Source organism: Leuciscus leuciscus (assembly GCF_965113295.1).
Source record: "Leuciscus leuciscus genome assembly, chromosome: 3".
Classification (NCBI taxonomy): domain Eukaryota; kingdom Metazoa; phylum Chordata; class Actinopteri; order Cypriniformes; family Leuciscidae; genus Leuciscus; species Leuciscus leuciscus.
The window spans coordinates 43,248,596-43,269,105 of NC_138727.1; the positions used below are offsets into that span (position 1 = coordinate 43,248,596).

Consider the following 20,510-nt stretch of genomic DNA (forward strand, 5'->3'; position numbering starts at 1 on the left):
GTGTGCCTGGTTAAAGATTAGTGAAGCTAGTGGTCAAAGTGTTTGGTAATTCATTCCAAGAGCTTTCTGTCGACTTGAAAACATGCCACATCTCCCTCGATCCCTCCCATGATGAGTGCTCTGAGCTGGGTTTGAGGCTTTTAAAGAAAGGCCCCATGTCATGGGGAATCTGTCTTCACAACTGCATATTTTAGAGTGGCCCTGTTCATGTTGCTATGAGAGTTGCTCATTGAAAGGCTCTTGACGATGCGCAACAATGTTAAATGAGGAGACCGTTTCTGACACAAAGACTGTCTCTGTTAGAAATAGCTTGCTCGTTCAATAGAATGGAATAGAATAGAATAGAATAGAATAGAATAGAATAGAATAGAATAGAATAGAATAGAATAGAATAGAATAGAATAGAATAGAATAATGAGCAGATTCACCTTCCCTCCAGTAAAGTGGAACCACCAAGAGAAGCAAAAGTGACACTAGAGCTATATCAAGAAACATCACACCATACATTGTTCATTGCAGTTGCAGCCCTGAGGATATTGTGCTGGTGAATTACTTAATGCTTTGTGATATGATTTATTTTCTTAATGAAGCCTTGCACCTTTTCAGTATGTACTGTAGTTAGCATGCTTTATGACTGTATGGCTATAGTTCAAATATATATTTCTAAGTCAGCAAATTTGTATTAAAAATCAGATCAGTTCCACAGTGGTTCGTGTATCCCTCTGATTATTTGATTTTCGATGTAAAAATAAATAAAGAGAAACAAGAAACTTTTTTCCCATTTTGTTTTAGTAACGGAATAACAAGAATTCAGCCAGAGCTTAGGGTTGTTTGTTTTTTTTGTTTGTTTTCATGGATAAAAATTAGTTTACAGGTTTAATATTTGATTCGGCTGCATGGCCGGCTCTTTAACGGCCCTTTCGTCTGATTCATCCTCCCTGTCTTCTGTACTGCAACCAAAGCCACTTTAAAGGGATGGTTCACCCAAAAATGAAATTTCTGTCATTACAGTTTTTCTCAGTCGCTTTGGTGCATTTCTCACATCACTATTTACATTTGCACAACAGTTAATGCAGTTCTCAAAACAATTAGTACAAACTGCAAAACCTACTTGATAACCTGCAAAAGCGTGTCACTTGCTCAAAATGGATAGCTCGTTCCTCAAAAGCTAGTATTCATGTCAATGAAAGTGTCAGTGTCATCAAGATGAAAAGTCTTGACACCATTGTATATGAACAAGATAGTCAAATGGCTTTGTCATGTTTTCATTATGACAGTTTACTCTGTAAATGTTTTCCAATGCAAAAAAGTCAGATCTTGGTGACACTGCCTGAAAATGCTCAAGACAGCACTATATACTATTTGCACAGCCATTTGAAAAATACAGTAAAGTTGCATATGCTCTTTGAAATTCTTATTTGTTCACAGCATTGTGCAAAAGAAAAAATACACCCTTATTTACAACAAAGATAAACTCCCTTTGGGTAGAGCTGTGCACAACTGGCAAACAATATTGCAGTACATATTGGAACTGAACATACACAACATACATAGTACTGTAATCATTCATGCACATACAGACGTTCCTCTCTGTCTGGTATTGTTCAATTTAGGAGACATTTTTTTTTTTTTTTTTTTTAAATTTGCTTGACAGATTTTGACAACTAGTTCAACATTTTTGTATGTAATGACTCAAGCAATGAAATGAGGACTATTAGTTTTATATGGAATGACTATTCAGCATTCACAAGTATAGTTAATTTTGACTGACATGACATAAGCAAATGATAATGTTATAGAACAGCAGAGAGTTGTATGAAAGCAATTGATTCATGTCCAAAAGCATTTGCAATTTGTTGGAAGGAATGAGAAACTGCTACTATGATGTGCACAAATGACTAAATGTTGTGGAGGTTGAACTAACTGTTGTGCAAATGTAAATAGTGATGTGAAAAATGCACCAAAGCGACTGAGAAAAACTGTAATTACTCACCTTCATGTCGTTCCAAACCAGATTTCATCAAAAAAAATCTTAATTTGTGTTCCGAAGATGACCGAAGTTCTTAAGGGTTTGGAACAATATGAGGGTGAGTAATTATAATGACAGAAATTTCATTGGGTGAACCAACCCTTTAAGACAACCAACCCTTTAAGCCCACACACACACACTCACACACACAAAAAAAAACCTTTTTACTGCACTTCTCATTGATTTCTAGGTATATGCAAACAGGTGCATCCCAATTTGCATACTTGAAGGAATAGTTCACTTAAAAAATGAAAAATTTGTCATCATTTACTCACCCTCAAGTTGTTTCAAATCTGCTGAACAGAAAGGAAGATATTTTGAAGAATGTCAGTAACCAGACAGTTGATGGACCCCACTGACTTCCATAATAGGAAAAAATAATAATGTTGTAGCGTTCACGGGCAAGGACGAGACGTTTTCAAATAACAAAGGGTGTTTATTAGAGGCTGTTGTCGGCCACAGCCCACGCCGTACACACCCGACTTATCAGAGAACCGCACTTGAACCAGCGAGGCGCTCTACTACCCCTATCCCAGGTCTCTCTCCTATTTTAAGCACTATTCTATGCTGTTTTGTAGTATAAGTTTGAATAGTGCATGCATAGTGAGGCAGTACAACAGAAAAAAAACAACCCAAAAAAAAAAAAAAAAATTCCGCAGTCTTCAGTGTCACATGATCTTTTGAAAATGCTGATTCAGTGCTCAAGAAACATTTATTATTAATTAGCAATGTTTGAAAACAAAACTTACGTTTTGACTGTAATATTTATGTACTCAGGCCCAATTATATACTTTTGAATTATGAACTGAAGCCAGATATATAAAGCCTTCACTTTCACATTCCAGAACACAAGTATTCTGTATAGTAACACATTCCTTTAAACCATCACTTTTGGAAACTGCAAGGCTAAGCTGCACTTAATGTCTGTGTTTGTAATCTTATTTTGTGAATAAGAGGTTGCTCTCTCTAGTCCTTAGAATACCTGAGACACAGATTCCCTAGTGCGAAGCTGAGTTCCGCTGCAAGTTATTTTGTTTCAAAACGGCAAAATTCACCAAAAGGCCAGAACTAGGCAACTAGGGCACTGATAATTTTGTCCCAACAATAATCATAGAACTTAATTATCAAATGTAAGAATATTTATTTGTTGTGTTTTAGAAGTTGCATTTAAGGTCCATGTGGCTAAAATGTGCTAAAAGTTATCTCTTGGTATTTCTCCTAGTTGGCTACACAATGAATGACCTGATCTTTGAGTGGCAAGAGAAGGGACCTGTGCAGGTGGCCGACGGACTGACCCTCCCACAGTTCATCCTCAAGGATGAGTCTGATTTAAGATACTGCACCAAGCACTACAACACAGGTAATTTTCAAAACATGTCATACAACAAAATTTTAACTGATCAACTGCAAATGCTCAGCAACATACAGTATTAACATGACACAGGCTGAACAGGAAAATTTATAACTTTTTCGATTTGCAGTTCACTGCCTGAGACTTGCTAATTGTATCAGTTAACAAAGTTAATGCCCAGTATTTTATGTAACACATTCGGCTTAGTGTCCTTGAAACAAACCCAAATCTGCAATTTAGAGAAAGTTATCTTTAAAACAAACAAAATAACAGCAAAACTAGTTAAAACACTATGTTATAAAGACTTCTAAGGATTTCTGGGAAAGATCTTTAAAAAATAGACAAAATCAGGATAAGCTTGTAAGCTCAGTATATCGTCAGTGCATTGCAGAATTGTACGTATCTCTATTGTACCCATCATCCTGTCAAATATGTCCTTAAAGACCAAGCTCTCATTAGCCTTGTCAGATGTAATTGAATTAATTATTCAGTACTCTTACTTTTAATTCTGCCTGTGTTTGAAACATATTACAGTTATATTAGTAGTATACCGGAAGACCACACAATACCGAGGGAAGAGGTGTGTGCTGGCCTTTTGCCTCCCTGTGTGTTTTGCCTCAGAGGGACTTTCTAACAGGATGAATGACAGATGCTGGTGGGTCAAGGTCAGGTTGCCTCAAACAATTTTGTGTGAGGACAAAATGAGAGAGAGATCACCCCTTAAAAGACTTGAGAGGCAAGAGAAATGGAAAACCGCAGGGGAAAAAAGAAAAGAAATATAGAATCGGAGGGTAAGAACACTGAAATTCAAAGGTCTTTTTTTCCGACAGGAAATCTCTTGGCAGTTGTGTTCAGGGCACTGCTTCTATAGACCTCATGCACCAGAGAAACAAGCATGCAGACATCTTGATAATTTTGTGTTTTAACTTCCGTTTTTGTGTTAGCTCTGTATACAAATATATATTTATAAGGCATCGCTGATGAAGAGTAATTAGCTGGTCAAGGGGATTTAGCCTACTTATTGTAGAGTTATTGACGAAAGTTGCCATGCCTTGTAATGTCTGAAGCAGTTGTCAATGTCAGTCGACCGGGAAGATTTTTAAATGAGGGGTTCATTCATAAATCCATAAGATCTTACCTTCCTGCTGTGGAAATACAAAGCGGAATACAGAACAAAACGAACACAGCGCTGAAAAGGAGCGGAGCTACATAAGGTCTATAGGGAGCTACATGTCAGTCATATTATTCCCTGGACTCCGTTCAAATTTCGAACTCAGTAATTAAATCAATATTTGCTCACAAATGCATATTGGTATTGATTGAGTTGACAGTTGAGTGTCCAAATAAAAGGAACACCTGTTCAATTTCTCATTAATGCAATTATCTAATCAACCAATCACATGGCAGTTGCTTCAATGCATTTAGGGGTGTGGTCCTGGTCAAGACAATCTCCTGAACTCCAAACTGAATGTCAGAATGGGAAAGAAATGTGATTTAAGCAATTTTGAGCGTGGCATGGTTGTTGGTGCCAGACGGGCCGGTCTGAGTATTTCACAATCTTACAAAGAATGGTGTGAAAAGGGAAAAACATCCAGTATGCGGCAGTCCTGTGGGTGAAAATGCCTTGTTGATGCTAGAGGTCAGAGGAGAATGGGCCGATTGATTCAAGCTGATAGAAGAGCAACTTTGACTGAAATAACCACTCGTTACAACCGAGGTATGCAGCAAAGCATTTGTGAAGCCACAACACGCACAACCTTGAGGCGGATGGGCTACAACAGCAGAAGACCCCACCGGGTACCACTCATCTCCACTACAAATAGGAAAAAGAGGCTACAATTTGCACGAGCTCACCAAAATTGGACAGTTGAAGACTGGAAAAATGTTGCCTGGTCTGATGAGTCTCGATTTCTGTTGAGACATTCAGATGGTAGAGTCAGAATTTGGCGTAAACAGAATGAGAACATGGATCCATCATGCCTTGTTACCACTGTGCAGGCTGGTGGTGGTGGTGTAATGGTGTGGGGGATGTTTTCTTGGCACACTTTAGGCCCCTTAGTGCCAATTGGGCATCGTTTAAATGCCACGGCCTACCTGAGCATTGTTTCTGACCATGTCCATCCCTTTATGACCACCATGTACCCATCCTCTGATGGCTACTTCCAGCAGGATAATGCACCATGTCACAAAGCTCGAGTCATTTCAAATTGGTTTCTTGAACATGACAATGAGTTCACTGTACTAAAATGGCCCCCACAGTCACCAGATCTCAACCCAATAGAGCATCTTTGGGATGTGGTGGAACGGGAGCTTCGTGCCCTGGATGTGCATCCCACAAATCTCCATCAACTGCAAGATGCTATCCTATCAATATGGGCCAACATTTCTAAAGAATGCTTTCAGCACCTTGTTGAATCAATGCCACGTAGAATTATGGCAGTTCTGAAGGCGAAAGGGGGTCAAACACAGTATTAGTATGGTGCTCCTAATAATCCTTTAGGTGAGTGTATATATATTCAATTTATGAATAACACTTCCTCTATGCATATTCCACACTGCAAAAGTATGTTTAGAAAAAGTAGAGAAGAAAAATCACTCGCCAGAGATCAATATACCCCAAAATGGTCAGATATATATATATATATATATATATATATATATATATATATATATTTTTTTTTTTAAATCCTCTGCAGGAAATATTGTAAAAAATAGGACTGTGTAATGCATATGTTTTGTGCAATTTAGAGCTATTAACATCAAAATAATTTTTATTATAAACATGTATGTCATTCACGTTGTTTAATTTTTACTTACATCATGAGCATAAAGTCCAAAAGCTATTACCATCTACCGAGGTCGGATTGGATTTTTACTTTGTTCTGTTATATTTCATAATGCTTAAACCCATTTTATATTTTCTTGTTCTCTTTCTCTCTCTCTCTCTCTCTCTCTCTCTCTCTCTCTCTCTCTCTCTCTCTCTCTCTCTCTCTCTCTCTCTCTCTGGCAGTTATTTTACAATGCTTTGTTTATCTTTTTTAATACAACTGCGATTAAGTCTGCAAACAAGAACTGTACCAAGAAGGTAGGCTACAAGAAGGCTTCCAGCAAAGAAGGCATGGTAAACTCAACTCAGCTGTTGTGTTCATTTAATGCTGCTGTATCTTCAGCAGGGTGCTGAAATGTTGTCAAAATGTCCTATCAGAGCAGACTAATTAAGTAATGTAATCAGAGCTGACAAAATCGTGACTTTCTCTCACAGTGCAGTGATTTAGCCTCTGGCTTTAATAGTGCACCACAATATTTTACATCAGGGGTCTTTCACCTTTTTCAAGACCTCTTTTTGAGCGCTCCTTGGTTGGTAGAGCATCATAACAAGGATACCCTGAGACATATACAAATATACAATAAATAGCCCTCTACCAGTATTAGGAAAGAGTGCACTCTAAAAATGCATTCAAATAGTAAAATTGATCTATTCAATTTGATTGTACAAGCCAAACTGAGCCAAAATCCTACTAAATTCTACTTGTAATACCCCAAAATCCATAAATTGTAGTATTACTGCAATGATTTTTACAAATTTAAGCATTTGGAAAGTGTGATAAGAGAGTTCAAACCGACCTGTATACAATATATTGATCTCTTAACATATCCGCTGCAGGCGCCTCTGATTGGTTGAAAACCACTTAGTGTCCAATTGCCTGTGTTGCATTTTTAGGAATCAATAATTAATCTATGGCATCTTTCAAGTCACTGACAATCCACAGATGCCACATTGTGAAAATAAACACTTTCTGTACATGCTGGTATTATACGTGGTAAAATAAGACTGGTGTCTGTGAGATAAGCATACTGAGTAATAATCAGTGCCCCTTTTATGCCTGTAGACATTTGTTTGCAAGCATGCTTTCCCTATGGAGTTATTGCATAAATGTAATGTAGACTTACAACCCTTGAAATTTACCCAAAGGCCTTTTTACAATCTTATTGCTCATACAACCAGCCCCGGTTGACCTATACCAACAGGTACAGGGGGCACATTAGATGCTAAAAATCACATTAGCCTTTAAACACCACAATGACGTTTTACTTTCACCATCGGTTCATTAACACTTCTTTAAATGTGATCTCCCCTCTCCAGTGTGACAGGATGGACACAGGGTCTTCTGCATGATTGCTCACACATTTCCTTCTCTGTCATGTAGTTCAGCCCACTCATACATTTGCTCAGAGCTGCATGTTCCATCAGTTGAGTCATGAGGGATGTGAAATAACCACATGGCACAGCTTTAGTGATGTCACAGCGGGTTTTCATCCCTGAGCTAATGCAGAACAACCCAACCAGTGAAAGGATTGAGGATCCTTTGGGTTTCCTCAGTATGTAAATTAAGCAGTGTACTAAAAAATTAATCTCTGCCTGAGCTCCATAAATAAGGATTGTTTTATGCAGGTACTGTAGTCCTGAACTTTCTATTCATCAAATAATCCTAAAAAAAATCAATCATGGTTTCCACAAAAATATTAAGCAGCACCACTACTGTTTCCAAACATTGATAATTACTAATAAATGTTTCTTGAGCACTGAATCAGCATTTTCAAAAGATTTCTGAGGGATCATGTGACACTGAAGACTGCGGAAAATTCAGCTTTGCCATCACAGGAATAAAATACATTTTAAAATATATTAAAATAAACCAATTATTTTAGTTATTTTAAATTGTAATAATATTTCACAATATTACTGTTTTTACTGTATTTTTGATCAAATAATGCAAGCCTGGTGAGCATAATTCCTTATAAATTTATATATACCATATATCATATTTAAATATCATAACTTTTATAAATTGAATTGTACAAAATAAATTAATGAATAATGTCCAACAATTTCTTAGCTCAAACAGTTAAGTATGTCGCTAACAACGCCAAGACCGTGGATTTAATTTCCACAGAATGCATAAACTAATGAATACCTTGAACATCATGCAATGCATCTGAAATTATGAAACTCCATGACAGCCACAATGTGGGTTAACGCACACGTTGATGGAAAATTATGGCATATGACTTTACATTTCCAACCCTATTAGAAATCATTCATACAATTTATCAAAACCTCATACTAGCCACCTTGAAAACATGATCTTGAGGATTTATTTAAATCACCAAGCAACAATAATCATGATATTGTTACATCTGTACATGAAATTCAATTGCTTATGTATGAAAACAAATCTATCAATGACCATAATCTCTCTCACACTAGGGTAAAAAAAATGCTACTAGAAAACAAAACAGAGCTTGTTATTATGACTACTGCTTATGACACTCAGTATTGATTAACATTAACTGTTAATGCTCATGATGAGGACACCAATAGAATTATCCTTCCTCTCTGCTCTAGCTATTTTTCTTTGTATGGTTGACGTTATGGCTGAAAAACCGGGGAGGTAAATGGATTATAGAGCCCATTGATGTTCATATTATGTTAGTAGCATACCCTAGTAGCATATTTTTTCCACTAATTAATTTTTAAATATTACTTATCCCGATCCCTGAAAATAAGATAAATTATGGAAAATATGGGAGAAATTACACTTCTGTGGTTGTCCAATCGTTTTTTACCCCAATCCATTGTAATCTATCTGGATGATTCATTCTGTTGAGTTCTTTCCTGAGCCTGCAGCACATCCCACTTCCGTCATGGGAACGTTAGGTGCTGTCAGGCTCCATAACACAGACTGTATCCTGGTTTTTGTTCCTTTCCCTTCCCTCTTCCTCCTGTTGTTGTTTCTCTCACCTCTCTCCCTTAGTCTCTCAGGTGCTTTATTCTTAGTTCACCTCAACCACAGTGTTGACAGCTCCAATCACCCAAACTGCAGAGGAGACTAGAAGTGTGTGTTTGTGTGAGAGTGAGCAGGTTACATTCCAGAGGGAGCATTTCTGTGTCAAATATACTCTTTAGAAGCAATTACTTGTTTAGGCACATGTAATAGTTTTAAGCAAGCATTCATTATGTGATTCTTTACATTTACATTTAGGTTTACAGATTTTTCATTCATGTATTGACTTTTTTAAGTGTATTTTTACCCCCCCCAAGTGCACTCTGGTTAGAGAGTAGGACAGTCTGGAATATTACCAAGCAAAAATCTCTGCGGGAGTTTGGAACAAAAGAGACAGAAAAAGTGAAAGCCGTCTCCTGCTTTTCAGTAAAGACAAGCCTTGCAGAAATTTGTTCTGAGAGAGGAAAAGGCTCAGTTGCAGAGAACAAAAAAAAACAAAAAAAAACACAGACTGCAGCTGAAAGCTCTCAGGCGTTTTAAGTAGGTGCTCTCTACCTTTCATGCGGATTATGTGCATAAATATAACCGTCTGTAATGGCTGTCTACAACCACATATGAAACAAATATCTGCTTTTAAATGTAAATAAATAGTGCACTTTCAGTTTGTGGCATGATGGTTTTGCAATGTGTCGGACAACTAACATCAACTCATTCACAAAACATTTTTTTTCCGACTAAATATGTAAGACCCAAATATAGGGGAGCGCGGGGCACAACCTAACACATTTGGGTTTTGGCTCAATTATTAAAAAAAAAATTTGTTAGATTAATCCTTTTTTGACACAAGCAGTGTGCACATCTCTGCTACAAGTTTTTTTTTTCTAGGACCTACCATTTTCGTAGTTGCACTGAAAGTGACAGAAGTGCAAATGTTACAACTTACCCCATATGCATTAATTGTGTTGTATTAATTGTAACAGACAGAGGGGTTAGTTGTAACACTTGTGTGTAACACACATAATTCAGTACTATTTTATCCATCCCTCATCCAATCAACCTTCTATTATGGATCAATATCATGGACAGAGATATATGAAAGGGCTGAACAGTTTTGCAATAAATAAATAAATAAATTATCAAATATTGTAATTGCTATTTAATTATATTTGTGTGTGGCAGCTGCAAAATTATTATTATTAATAATAACAGTAATAATAATAAAAACGAGCTCAAAATCACATTTTAAAGGGTTTATTGCATGAAAAAAATGGCTTTTTAATAAATAAACAAGGGATCAATGCATAGTTAACAAATGTGAAAAAATCATACTTTGACATTTAATTCTAACATTGTTTGTGAAAGTCCAACAAAGGTAAATGTGGCTAAATAAATATATAAATAAATACTCAAACCTGAAAAGTTGTGTGGCTCCCTGTTTTAAATGAAGTTTTATTAACTAAGTTCGGGAGGAGCACGTTCAGATAATTAACACGAGTGGATAGCACTCAGCAATCAATGATAAGAGGGTATATATAGACTCAGCAGTCTTACCTCGATCCATTGACAGTTTGCAGCATCCCCCAACCACCCCTTCTCCACACTTCTAGTTCTAAACGCTTACATGCGGGGGGAGTACTCTGGGTTCGGGCTGAATTCGGAGTTCGGAGAGCCCTCCCTCCGGACAGCACGCCAAATACGCATTAAATCTTACTCCCTCAAAATTATATGTAAGTGTGAACTCGTGAATTTTATCGTTGTACACTTGGCGGCTTAGTTGTAACACTGTGCTACAACTAACTGCATTGTAAAAAATATTTTAAGCCTAGCTAATTGTTGCTAGGAGTTGCTGATATGTTTCAAAATGGTAACATGTTTTAGCCAACAAGACAGTGATTAAGTTAATATAAAGTTAGATTTGGTGACGGACACACCCAACTCAGAAACCGAAAAAACGTATGATGAAAAAATGTACTTGCATGGTGTCAAAACACTCTTTGTCCAGAATCTTCACGAAATCTTATCAAGACTTTCCACAAATCCGCGGGAGACCGTCTTGGCAGCGAGAGAAAAAGAGCGGAATCACAACTGCTTGACCCTGACTAACTATGTAAAAGGTCTGTGTTACATTTAACCCCGCGTTAGGTTGTGCCATGCGCTCCCCTAGAATAAATTTTTTCTTTTTTTATCCACCTTTTACATGTTGTTGTGGGAGGCCTCAAATGCAGAAATACATGGATTTATAATTTTTTGACATTTTTTGACATTTTTAGGGAAATTTTGCAATATTGCAACGTTGTGCCGGTTGGGTAGCAGAATTTCAGTAATTTCACTCACTGTCTGAGCAAATGTATAGAACATCTAAGGGTTAATTTGCAGGGTGTACTGCTTACAGTGTGTAGCCCCATAACAGTAGCCTATATATACACTAATAATCAAGATTGGACAAGTCATATTTTATGAAAAATAAACCATTTTTATTTTATTTCTATAAAAAATATGTTGAGATTGTATTTACAAAAACTGAAAACTTTGGCATTTAGGTGATTTAGCTCTGTTCATATTCAATTATGATAGTCCAAAAGGCGGTTCTTGTCCTCCGAGAAGCAGAGGTGGACATTGCACTTGCTGCAAAGTTTGATGTAGTCTTTACCACAGTGTCTGCAGCGTCCTCTATTTAGTTCATCTTCTGACACGAACTTTCGTAAATACTCCAGTGGTGTATGAAGGGAGATGGCATCATTAGTGATATCCTGACCTGAAAAATCAATGTTGGGACTGATAAAATCCTTTTTCAGCCAGCGATACCTGTCACGGGGCATGGTCTGTGTTCTTGAATGACTTGATTTTGTTGGCATGATATCCGCATAATCATCAGATGGGTGGTCACTGGGTTGTTTATTTTTCTTTTCCAGTTCACATCATGCACTTTGTAGATAATGTCTTTCCTGGCTGGTGGTTCTGAACTGAAAAAATAAATAAATGAAAAAACAATACTGGTTATTTTCCATATCCCAATCAACACATTGAAAGAATTCACACAATACCGCCTGGCTAGCTTATTGTGCCCTCTACTTATCATGCTAATAGCATTTATAGCTCCCACGTTCCAGAACATTTGTCCCTCATGCAGCAAGGAGATATTTGGTCAAACAAGCAAAGCCCAGAAAAGAACCAGACCAGTTAAGGTATATTTTATAAATGATAAGATACAGATAGTTTCAAATATTGCTACACAAATACTTTCAAATTCTAAAAGAAAATGTATTCCCTAATTCAACTTGAACTTATCATTTAATAATTAAATTTGGATTAAAACTCTAAATTGTAACAAAGAAGACATTTAAAAATGTGTGAATGGTCAAACACATTATGTATCTATATTTCACATGGAGCAAGCGAGAAGTAAATGTTCATTTGTTCAAATGTTCAAAAAGTTCATCCATGTAATGTGAAAGGTGCACAGGTACATTTTGTTACCCCTTTCACCCAGTGTTGTAAAATTACAACATTGACATTACAAGCTCAAAATCTAATATGATTAAAGCATTCAAGAGTACCTAAATATATGCATGATTTGTCATGTTACTAAATTTTACTTACTTGAATGTTGATTTATTCAGTCCAGTAAAACAAGATGATGTGCTTCAAGGCAAGTTCGCAGGTTGTGTGAGTTCATGGCCAGGTGAACAGGCCTATTCACAAAATATTCCATCCAATAGCTTTTCAAGGCAATATGACCTATTAGTTGTGTAAATGTGGTCTTAGAGAGAAAGTAGGTTAACGCATTCTTTTTTCATATTATGCCCTATGTCAACTTTATTTCCTGCTAGGCAAGTTCACATGCATCGAGGTACGTTTTCACTTGGAAAGACAGATGGGCTACTACCTGATCCAGATGTACATTCCCAGCCTGCTCATTGTCATCCTCTCTTGGGTCTCCTTCTGGATCAACATGGATGCCGCTCCTGCCCGTGTCGCCCTGGGAATCACCACAGTGCTCACGATGACAACTCAGAGCTCTGGATCCAGGACGTCCTTACCTAAGGTCAGAGTGCATAAAGCATCAAAGTAAGCCTTGCAGCATCTTCAAAGCATCTCTTTTCCTGCCATTCATTCTCAGTTATCATTTATTAATGCAGTCCACAGTAGAATGTGTAAATGCGTCCATGTGTGAAAGCAGGCGTGCAGTGTGTATTGCATATTAAAAATTCATAAATGCTACATTGAGTTATGTAACACAATTAAACATTCCAGCAAATAGGCTTTTTCACCCGGCAGAGAGAAAATTATCTCTGATTCATAGCGGTGATGAAGACAATTGTCAAGGTCCCTGTTTTGTTCAATAATAAAACGACTTGGCTGTAATGCAGGCTGTAATGAAAAAGTCAAAGGCTAATTAAGGTCTCTGAGAACAACTGTTTTTGTGTGTTTCTGCCATACAGGTGTCCTATGTGAAAGCTATTGACATCTGGATGGCTGTGTGCTTGCTATTTGTCTTTTCTGCCCTGTTGGAGTATGCTGCAGTCAACTTTGTTTCACGGCAACACAAGGAACTCTTACGATTCCGACGGAGAAGGAAGAAGTCTGGAAAGGTATGGACTGAGCTGAACTGTAACAGGCAATCTGTCACAAAATTATGCAAAACACATCTGATTAATGTGAACCCACATTTATGATAAGATGTAAATTGCTTCCCTGTGTTTTGAAGGTATGTGACAGAGTTCTCACCATTCATATTGATGTGGACACATACAAGTCAGAACTCAAATGTAAATTATTGTTATTTATTATCCATAAAAAAATCATGAGAAATTTTGAAGCAAGTATTTATGAGTGCTGATGATGGCACACTGAGTCTGTTTGTGAAAAACAGCACGACTGCGAGTCTGATATTACTTGTATAAAAAAGGAAGTTAGTATTGAGCAACATTTTAGACACACTATTTTGATTTACTTTGATCTTGCTCTGTCAATGAAAATAGTTCCAGTCAAATCCACAGTAGAATTGTTGCAACATTGATGCTGTCGTTGTCGTTTTGTTCTTAAATGATTCTGTGTTTTAGAACAAATTGATTGGATGAATGATTCAATGACTCACTCATATAGACAGTCACTTGTGAGTGGTTTTGAATGAGGCGGTTGAATATATGATTAAATCAGCCCGTTCTCATCCTAGGGCGTCATATATTGACGCTTTTGACATTTCGTCTACATCGAACGCACATGGCACCCTTTAGCGTCAATATGAGACGCAGATAAATATTGGCCAGAAGGCGCCCCCTAGCGGTCTAACCCTATCCCTACACTAGACCTAAACCTACCCATAACCGAACAAAGCTCTGTGCGTCTCATATTGACGCTAAAGGGTGCCATGTGCGTTCGATGTAGACGAAATGTCAAAAGCGTCAGTATTATGACGCCCAAGGATGAGAATGCGTTGGATTAAATAGCTCAATCATTGAATGAAATTTTCTGGATTCATTTATTAAGACAGACACTTGTCGCCACCTACTGGCGTAACAATGTAACCTGTAGAAAGAGTCACTGACAAATACCCACCAATGCACATACTGTCTGAAATACCCCAACAAATATAAAATTATCCAAACAGTAAAAAGTTCCCGTTCTGTTGATCAGTTATTTCGGCACACTAGTCACTCGAGCCAATCAGATTTGAGGACCAAAACTAATCGCTTTATAAATAAATGAATTACAATATAACTGATATTACAGAAACAGCTTTTATATTTATTTTTGCTCTGCCAAAGAAAATATTTCCACAAGAAGCTAGTTCAATCAAATTAATGGACCTGGTATATGCTCTTGTATAACCTTCTTGAACTTGGGGTTTAAAGATAAAAAAAAAATAATAATAGTTCTCGGAAATATCAGTGGCAAACACACCCTTTGTCAAGTTAGATTAATGGTAATAAAGGTCATTTATGACAATTCACCTTATAAGAAGATTAACTGTTGCATAGTATACGTCTAAAAAACAGAATCCAATAGAGTAACATTAAAAGCACTAAAGTGAATTTGAAAATCCTATGGGAAGGATTTTGCCCTGTATGAGGAGAAACTGTCACTGCACTTGAACTTGACAGTAACTGAAGTAGATGATTGGGAGACTGACAGAATTTCTGCGCCTTTTAGACTCTGCTCAGATAAATACTAAATACACAGCCAAATACACGTTTAACTGATTGAATGTGTATGTTCTGGAAGGCATGTTGAGTTGATCTGATGCTACACTGGGAACTATGATGTTAAGTTTGAGCAACATGTAAGGTCACATTAACAACAGTCTATCATTGATAATGTTATTTATTATATAGCATATAGTAAAAAAAGGTAGTTATATCTCTTGGTTAAAATAAGCATCTGGAATCACATTTGTTTACACTGGTCTCACAGAAACACCCACATTGTTAATCCTACACATATACAACACTGCCCCCTAGAGGACAGAAGTATTCAGTGCATTTTTATGGCATACACAGCAACTTTATAACCAAACATATTTCAAACAAAGGCTAAATCCTGCTGAATAGTACAAAGGTCACATTGCCATTTTTTGTCTGTATATATGTTGTCTTATTGGAGTGTATTAATATTACATGTGGGCAGGGGTGTTATTTCCCCTGGCACTATGGAGCTGGAAGATTATTGACTTATTGATATGCTTAGCCAGTGGAATATTCTTCCAATTTTCATAAAGAGAAAAAAAAGAGGTACAAAGGGCATTAAGTTTAAATGAAATTATAAAATGCATGTGCAAGCAGTCCAGGCACAGCCACAATATTGGATGCTGCAATTTACAGATGAAACCACTTGATAAAAAATAAAAAAATAAAGAATTTTTCATGCAATTTCATTATTTTACAGTACATGCCTCAAATTGTTATTTTTGAATGCCACTTACTGGTTAATATATTTATTTTTATTTTTTTTTTATTATGGACCTCGCATGAAATCCTGCATGTGGTGAGCCATTATATTTTATTAGTTTGCATGCTTTGTGTTTCTTTCTCTCTTTCAATCCCCCTGCTGTGCTGAAAGATTTTCGATCAAACATTTGATGAGGAGCTTACCGAGTCATTGCATCGTATCAATGGCCTACGCAGTGCCGAGCCTGTTTACGGATCAATGGGCCAACTCGACGAATCCAATGACTGGGTAAAGAGAGAGCGCACAGCACTTCATCTCTGTCCCTTCGGTTGACTGATGAGATCATGATACAGTCATCCTCTTCTTCCTCATGTTCATTCAGTGTCCAGCCCTCATGAAACAGCATGTCACATCATTTTACCATTTAATACTAGTGATCATAATGTTAACTAAATAGCCACTTGAGTCTTTTATAATGATAATGGATCATTTGATTGCATCTTTTTTCCATTTTTGGAACCTTACTTGAGGTTCAATTTGTTAAATTGGATAATACATTTGGTTTCATGAACTAACTTTGGATATTATTTTTAGAGCCTTTATGTAAGTTAATGTTAATTTCTATATACAGTATACACATTTAGTCGTATAATTTATAGGCTAAATCTATTTTGAACAAACATTAACAAATTTACTGTATACAATGGTATATTTATAAATTAACAATTGTTACCCTGTTTTTAAATAAACCAGTCTATTTAGAGATAGTTATGACATAATAAATTATATTCTTAAGAAGAAACATCTGTAGATTCCCCCAATGTGTTTATTTTGAGATAATATACAGAATCATTCAAAAAATCAGGGTCAATAAGATTTTTATTGAGCAAGGACGCATTAAGCTGACTAAAAGTGGCAGTAAATAATGATTTATATTTCAAATGAATGCTGTTCTTTTGAACTTTATATTCATCAAAGAATCCTTAAAAAAAAAAAAAAAAATTATCACATGTTCCACAAAAATATTATGCAGCTCAATAAAAAATGCTGAGCACCAAATCAGCATATTAGAATTATGTCTGATCATGTGACACTGAAGACTGGAAATGTAGCTTTGCCATCACATTTGAATTTAAACTCATTTTAAAATATATTAAAATAAAAAAATAGTTATTTGAAAATGTAGGCCTACTAATATTTCACAATATTGCTATTTTTGATTAAATTAATGCAGTTGTGGTGAGCACAAGATACTTATTTCAGATATATATATATATATATATATATATATATATATATATATATATATATATATATATATATATATATATATATATATATATATATATGTGTGTATATATATATATATATATATATATATATATATATATATATATATATAAATAACAATAGTATATACTTTATCACTTTATTAAACCATTGGGGCAGAAAACCAATGAATGCAAGTAGCATCAACTAGACAAATTAAGATAAATGTCCAGTATCTTTGAAATAATACAATTATATTTTCACCTGATGTCACACTCAAGATGCATCACATGTCTCGTTGCCCAACATTCTCTTGCACTCAATTAATCTCAGTGCATGCTTACTAAATTGTTATCTTCCAGTAAATGCAACATACGCATCCTTATGTTTTATTAGTGGGGAAAAATAAGTACAAAATAATGTTTGTGTTTTATGGGTTAGAATTTTCCTCTTTCTACCAAAGTCTTCTTTATTTGTCTGAAAATTATTGTTGACAACAGGACAGAAAGCTAATGATTTTTGTAAAAAACTAAAAACTAAAAGGTGCATGCTAGCAGGGCATTATTTTGGCAGAAACTTCCCAGAAGTCATTTAAAGTGTTATGAACATCTCTTAAAACTAAAACAGAGTGCCAACACTAATTTACTGTTCACATTATTATCAAAATTCCCTATGAGGGAAGCAACAGGTTTTGCGAATGTAGGACTACTAGAGTAATGATTGCTTCTCTCTTTGTATCCTTTATTGCTAAGGAGGAGGATGTACGGGAGAGCCGGTTGAGCTTTCCCAATGCAGGGAAAGACGGGGCTGTGCCCAAAGCCGCTAACAATGCTGCCCCAACACCCTCTGACCCAGCCCTTGCTGCCAGCAAGAGTCATGAGGAGATGAGAAAACTCTTCATCGACCGAGCCAAGAAGATCGACACTGTGTCCCGTGCCGGATTCCCACTGGCTTTCTTGTTTTTCAATATTTTCTATTGGGTTCTGTACAAAATCCTACGCCATGAGGATGTGCACAAGCGATAGATGGAACATGGCGTGATGCAGCTTGGGAAGTATACTGTAAGTAACACAGTAAAGCTGCATCAATGAACTCTGATGCTATTAGTCCTGTTCCTGCCATGATCTATGCTGGATTCTGAAAATGACTATGAAAAACTGTGATGTCAAGGATCGGTGGTTACTTTCAATAGTTTGTTTGTGTTGTGCACCCATTCAAGGACACTGCGCTCGCTCACTATGCAATGGATAGGCATCCGTAAGGCCTCTGTTACACCTGTCCTTTAACAAACTACAATAAAAGTGGACAGAACTTCCTCACACCTGTTTAACAGGAGCACAGTCCGACACCGATTACAGCCCCTTTAGAGACAGATATGTGTGTCTTGCACTGGTTTTGTCAACTCTGTTGTCTTACAGCTTCACTGCCAATGTTCTGTGTTGTATATTTGATACACAGCTATTAAAAAATGGCAAAAAAAGAGTGCAAGAGCAGAACTATATATTATACAAATTTCCAAACACAATATATAATCTTGATGATTTTATAAGGAAGTGTTGAATTGCTTTTATTAGCATTTGGTTAGCGTATTTTACCCTTGATCATTTTGTCCTGACCTGATTGTTGACCAGCTCTAGAAACCAGCATCCAGGCCAAAAACATTCTGAGCTAAATCTCAAGAATGACCCTGAACCAGCAGAGAAGACTATTCTGTTTACAGCTATGAACACCTTAACATTAACTGCTTCAAGAAAACACATTTCCAAAACTTTAATGGATAGCGTAATGTCAGAAACCATAGACTAATTGAAACCATTCTACAAGTCCAACTGAAGTTTCTCTCAAACAAAAGCATTGTTGTTCGAAAACCATTGCAAATCACTTCAAGCTAATGATGCCACTGCAAAATAATGCGGCTGGGAGTGAATTCTGTCAGACATGTGTTGCAAATTCGTGAATGGAGAAAAGAGGTGGGCTGGAGTCTCAGCCAATGTGTTTTCTGAGAATACTCAAATTGAAGTGCAAAAAAATATTTCGTAATTAATAAAATAAAAATTGAGAGAATACATTTTTTAACTAATCTAACTGCATGAATGGTGATTATATGGCAAATGATTTTGAAAAAGGAGCTATTAAATTCTACTAAAAGAGAGATCCATATTTAATTTTGCTTCTAAGGATATTTTAATTATCCATAGGGTACTGAAAATGTATTTGAAACAATGTTTAACAATATTATCAATATACATTTTTTAGCACTGAAATTCAGAATTATCTGTTCACTTATATTTTTTTGGAATACTGTTCAAAACAGTTAAAATACTGGGGCCAGACTTTATTAAACTGTTTTTGTTTGTTTGTTTGTTTTGTTTTGTCATGATGATGATGACGATGATGATGATGATAATAATAATTCTGGAAACCTTGTCTGGGAGAAATGTATTTCCTTTTCTTTGAAAATAAAATCTGCTGGAAAACTGTGCCATACAAATGATCAAAGCATATCTAGTCTCGCACATTTCTAAGAGAAAATAGAGCTGTGATGTTGAGTTTTGAACACCATCTGACATCAGCATTTGGCACACACATTCATCATGGAATGGATGAATGAAGTTCATAGACATTTACAGTTTAAAGCAAGAGCAGTTGTAATTTATTTTGTACATATTAATATGTTAAATGTTATGCATGAACTTAAGTCTGTTGTACTGCATTTTTTAAATGTGAATCTGACCTGTCAGTCCAAATGTTCTCGCTGCTATCAAAAGAGAGTTGGTTACAGGTGAAACGCATATGTTCTTCCGTGTACATCTGCAAATAGGCTTCTGTTCATACTCTACTTTACAGTGTCCACATATAGCCTAGCTAAGTCAACAGTTATAAAAAATAAATAAATAAAAAATATGCCACACAAACCAGTTTGTCAGTATTTAAACTTTTAACATGAACACTGTAATGTAAAGTGTAAAGTTCCTTTTTTAGGTTTACTGAGGCGCCCTCTGAGAAAGACTGAAAAATAAAGATGTTTATAAAAGCATCATTGGTCTCTCGTTCATTTAGGTGCGTTAATTTTCTCACTTTACGTGTGTGTACTTGTACTGGATTCGACTGTTGCCGAGGGCATTAAAGAGCTATAGCGCGGAGCGCTCACAAAAATGTTAGCAGGCTAATCATCTTTTGGGGGTAA

At 36.2% G+C, this 20,510-nt stretch overlaps 1 protein-coding gene across 2 annotated transcripts in view; it reads left to right on the top strand.

Moving 5' to 3' along the window:
* Window positions 1–20,450, top strand: part of glra3 (glycine receptor, alpha 3) — a 64,978-nt gene extending 44,528 nt beyond the window's left edge. The window contains exons 6-10 of one of the 2 annotated variants that reach the window (XM_082163254.1): window positions 3,252–3,389; window positions 12,997–13,211; window positions 13,609–13,758; window positions 16,226–16,342; window positions 18,076–20,450. In XM_082163254.1, coding sequence (XP_082019380.1) covers window positions 3,252–3,389; window positions 12,997–13,211; window positions 13,609–13,758; window positions 16,226–16,342; window positions 18,076–18,348 — 893 coding nt within the window. In that variant the 3' untranslated portion in view covers window positions 18,349–20,450. The remainder of the gene's footprint in view (window positions 1–3,251; window positions 3,390–12,996; window positions 13,212–13,608; window positions 13,759–16,225; window positions 16,343–18,075) is intronic. The other variant, XM_082163255.1, reaches the window with a different exon arrangement.
* Window positions 20,451–20,510: the final 60 nt, after the last annotated feature.